We start from the raw sequence: 4,977 nt of genomic DNA on the forward strand, positions 1-4,977 counted from the left end.
TCATTCCTAATATTATAACAAACAAGTTTGATATTCGTGCATTTATTTATAGTAACTCTTGTAACTTTTAAACGCTTCATCTAATTTCAATAAAATATTTGGCAAATTTGTACAAAATTAGATAATCTATAATGTTTTCTAACATCCAAATCCATACAGCAACTCTATGTACTTTAAAATGCCAACTGAAAATGTATAAATTATCTTTTACATTCAACAACTATAATTATAAATTTATTAGCACCTCAGAGACAGATGCATTTATTAAGTAAATTTATTACAATTTTTGCACCGGTTGTTTAAAATAAATGAAATATTTGACAGATTTGTACAAAATTAAATTATCTACAACATATTTTCTAACATTCTCATCTAACAACTCAACTGAAAGCATAAAATCATTCTGAACTTTCTAAAAAGTATCAATGAAGAAACTGAAGCATTTATTTATTGGAACTCTTATAACTTTTAAACCGTTTGTCTAACATAAATGAAATATTTGGTGCATATGCACAAAATTAAATTATCTACAATATTTATTAACATTATGAAACGACATTATTCTTGTTTAAATAAAAAATGTATTATTCTTCAACTACAAAAATATTACAAAAAGAAATAAAATAATAAATTAAATTGCAAAGTTCTTCTATCCAACACAGGGCAGCATTTGTTTATTTATATTCAGGTTTTCCTTCGGAGTTCCATGTAGTTTTAACTTTTTTGAAGGCAAAAGTCATATATAAAGCTGGAAAAAATATATATGCAATTATAATATATATATATATATATATATATATATATAAATATATTTACTTACAAATAGCTTCCCATTCACTCTTAGACAAAGTACCAATTTTTTGAAACTTCTTCTCCCGATGTGTCTTCTCATAATAATTCTTTGCGTGCTCGTATTCACTCTCAGCCCCACTCAAAGACGAATTAGCAAATGCCAGATAAGTCTCCAAAGCTTGGATCTTCGTCAACATATATGCACCATTATTACTGGGTGATACTCGTTCAAACAATTCTTCAAACGTTTCTTTAGACTCCAATTCCAGGCCGTATTTTTTAGCTAATTTAACTAAAGTTGGAAAATGTACTAAAAACTCTGGGCAATTCACAACGCCTTCAAGTTGAAATAAGTATTTTGCACCAAATAAAGGCACTTTATTAGAATCATCGAATTGGAATTCAATATTATACACTTCGTTACCGAAACTGGATGCTCCACAAGCTTGTTTACGTGCCATGATTTCATTAGCGTTAGGAATAGTACCGATGAAGTATCCTCCAGGTCTGAGGCACTCAGAAGCATTTTGTAGCATACGTTCGGCTTGTGGAAGTGTTTCAAAACAATAGTGGAACGCGAATTGGCAACTGACTAGATCTAGTGATACTGAAGGGTCTTGGTATTGTTCTCGTAAACGCATTAAGGTGCAATCACTAGCTATAAACTCGGCTGTGAATAGTTTAGGGAACCGACTGTTGTCGTTTTTGGCTTTCAAGTCTTCGTAACGTGTCTTACATTGGTCAACGGATACATCAGCGATGTCTGCACATATTAGGTGTGTTATTTTAGATTTTTGCCACTTGTACAAGTCACCACCTTTACCACAGCACATGTCTAGGACTCGTAAAGGTACACCTACTTTGTTGGAAGTGACTTTCTCGATGTACTGACTTATCAACATGCTTTTGATCCAGTTATTGAAATTACGCATGAAATAAATACGTGTTTTGGTCCTTGCATTCAAACCAATCTCTTCTATCTTGTTATAATGATTGGCAACGAGATTACTCATAGAATCAGGATTGTAAATAAAGTTACTCTGTTCATCCTTAACCTCATTTTCGTCGGTCTTAAGTCTTTTTTCCGCATCGTTAGAATTGTCACTGCTAGGCGTCAATGGTCTTTTTAATATCTTATTACATTCTACATCTTTTATCACACTGACACGTCCTTTTGTGTCTTGAATTTTGAGCACTTCGTCATCGGTTTCGTCTTTTTCGTCGTTTACCAAACTTGCTAAGGCGTCGTCCAGGCTGATGCAGTCTTCAGGGTCTTCAACGTTGGACATTTTGTGGTCGATGTAATATTCGGAGATATTACTTAAATGAGATTTAAATTATAATATCATGTCGATAGGAATTGTGAAATCGCTTTGCCAATTGAGGTTGACAGTTGGCGACTTGCGGCCATGTTGGTAAATGAGGGGCGGCCATGTTGAAATTTTTGACAGTTCGATTTTGACAGTTCAGTTTTGACAGTTCAGTTTGACAGTTGATTTCAAATTGTAATTATAACAGAGTAATACATTATTTTGTAATAATAATAAAACTAGCATTTAATTATAATATATAATTTTATTATTTGTTGAAACCTGTATTAAAATAATATGTGAAACTTGATGAAATTTGTAAATTTTATAACTTATTATTTATTTACTTGATTCCTTATTAGTTGCCTATAATGGCATTTGTTTATATATTTATATACTATATTTATATTTATCTGTAAGCCTACTAAAAAAATCAGATAAACAATTAATTGTTTATATTAATTTAAATTTGACATTTCCAAAAAAATTCTTAATATTTATATATTTATTTTTATACATTTATATTTAATTATGGACGAAGTTTACGACAATAATGCATCTGCTAGTGGAAAAAGTATAACTTTAAAATTAATAATAATTTATTTAGATTTAATACTAATTAAATTCCCAAAAAATATATTTATATCAAAAGTCTTTAAAAAATATCTCCAAAAAATCAGTATAAAATTACATTTATGGAAAGATCAGCAGAGCCTTTTCTTTAAATCTAGAATTACATACTGCGCCTGGTTCAATAAATACTTCATTTTTCATTTATCTATTTCTGCTGCAGATGATACACAAGCATTTGCAGAACCAAAAATACAATCATCTCCAATCATCGAAGGGCCAGAATACAAATTCCCAGATGTCCACGTCAGTCTTGGCCAAATGCTTTTTGAAGGAATGGCCGAATACGAAGAAAAATTCTGCCACGTGAGAAAAAAACTAACTTTGTATTAAAATTACCAGTGGTTGTGGATATTTTTTTTTCTAGGAGTCCATCGAATCTAGGGCCAAGTCCACTTTTGCAGAATGGAGAAATAGGGCCGTCCAGTTGGCCCAATGTTTGATGGCTTTTGAAAAAGAAGACGATGATGAAGTTTTGATGCTTTGTGCTCCTTGGTCTAGTGATACTTTTGATGTCATTGTTGCCTGCCAACTTGCTGGCCTTGTTTTGCTTCCAGTTGAATATGGATTGGGACATTGTGAGTAGATATTGAAACTTTTCTGTTAGATAGGTAGAGACTAGATAAACTTTACTACGATTCCATGCCAACACCCCGATATAAAAGTTTGGAATAAAACCAATAAACCAACTAGTTGGTTTGGTATTTAGCCTTGAGGCAAGTTACATGAACTTCCCGATATGTGTAAATAATCGACTAAATCAATAAAAACTAAATTAATTTATGAGTGATTAAAAGTATTCCGAGTGGATTTATTATACATAATTGAAAACGAGCGAACACTTTGACACGGTGTATTTTCTAAAAGTAAATTTTCAGAAATCAACAATTGTTATAATTGAACTAGTTTCCATAGGACTTTAATGGCTTGATAAGTTCATTAAAACCAAGTACTCTATCGTTATACCAAGTAAAATCGTCCAATTTCAATTTTAATAAACGTCAAAAAACTACTCATTTTCTTAAACTTTGATGAATGTTTAAAATTAAACTACTTGTCGTAAGGCCTTAATATTGCAGTAAGTTGTATAAGACATTGATATATAGCCAAAAAAAGTTCCATAAAAATCGGCTTAAATTTTTTTTCAACAGTAAATTACAAGAAAACGGCTCGGTAGATTTTCACCTAAAACTAATCAGTATTATTCCCAACTAATATCTTTCGAACAGTTTATGATTTTTCAAAATCGGTTCGGTAGGATGAGCTTAAATGTGAACGAAAAGTTTAACACTTTTTTTCAAATTACAAAGAAACGGCTTGGCAGATCGTCGCACAAAACGATAGTTCTCACCGAAATACATCAAATGGCTTTTAAATTTCTAAAATCGGTTCAGGCGTTTTTGAGAAAACGTCGATCAAAAGTCTAATTTTGACAAATGCCAAAAAAACGATACCAATTTTTGCAAACTTTGACGAATTTTCAAAGTTAAACCAATTGTCGTAGGGCCGTAATATTTTAGTATGATCTAGAAGACTATACTATCTACTATCTACAAAAAAATAATAATGAAAATCGTCGAAAAAATTTTTTTTAACACTTCATTACAAGAAAACGGCCCGGCCGATCTTTACCAAAAAGTAATCAGCACGATTCCCAATCAATACTTTTCGAACGGTTTTTGAATTTTCATAATCGGTTCAGAATTGCGGGCTAAAACGTGGACGAAAAATTTTTCACTTTTTTGCTATTTATAAAAAAAACGTCTCGGCCGATCGTCGCACAAAACTGACAAACGATAGTTCTCGTCGAGATACATCGAATGGCTTTTAAATTTTTTAAATCGGCTCAGCCGTTTTCGAGAAAACGTCGATTTACTGCAAAAAATCTGTTCACATACACGCACACACACACACACATACACACACACATACTTTTTCTAATTTTGGTCTCATTCGATTCAGAATGGCTTGAAACGTCGAGAAATCATAAAATTAGCGAATCGGATTTTTTTATGAAAACATAAACTTCTCCTTCGGGAAGTTAAAAAAATGTCCCGAATTTTCTATTCAATTCTAAAGAAAATGAAAGGTCGATTTCAAAGTCGTTTTATTCGAAACTTTTATATCGGGGTGTATATAGCTGTTGGCATGGAATCGTGGCAAATTTTATCTAGTTTCTCCCTATGTAACCGAAAAGGGGTGCTTCACCTTGATATTTGTAAGTAATTTGACAAAAACCAAAAAA

At 31.7% G+C, this 4,977-nt stretch overlaps 1 protein-coding gene across 1 annotated transcript; it reads right to left on the minus strand.

The window, feature by feature from the left end:
* Positions 1-642: 642 nt before the first annotated feature.
* Positions 643-2,195, minus strand: LOC113372576 (mRNA cap guanine-N7 methyltransferase-like). The gene is made up of 2 exons (XM_026612924.1): positions 821-2,195; positions 643-748 (listed from the first exon to the last, which is right to left on the minus strand). The coding sequence occupies exons 1-2, from the start codon at positions 2,079-2,081 to the stop codon at positions 675-677; spliced, it is 1,335 nt and encodes a 444-aa protein (XP_026468709.1). The 5' UTR covers positions 2,082-2,195; the 3' UTR covers positions 643-674.
* Positions 2,196-4,977: the final 2,782 nt, after the last annotated feature.

This window comes from Ctenocephalides felis, unplaced genomic scaffold (genome assembly GCF_003426905.1).
Source record: "Ctenocephalides felis isolate EL2017-DRISC unplaced genomic scaffold, ASM342690v1 CF-g0.4_SCAFFOLD_01604, whole genome shotgun sequence".
Classification (NCBI taxonomy): Eukaryota; Metazoa; Arthropoda; class Insecta; order Siphonaptera; family Pulicidae; genus Ctenocephalides; species Ctenocephalides felis.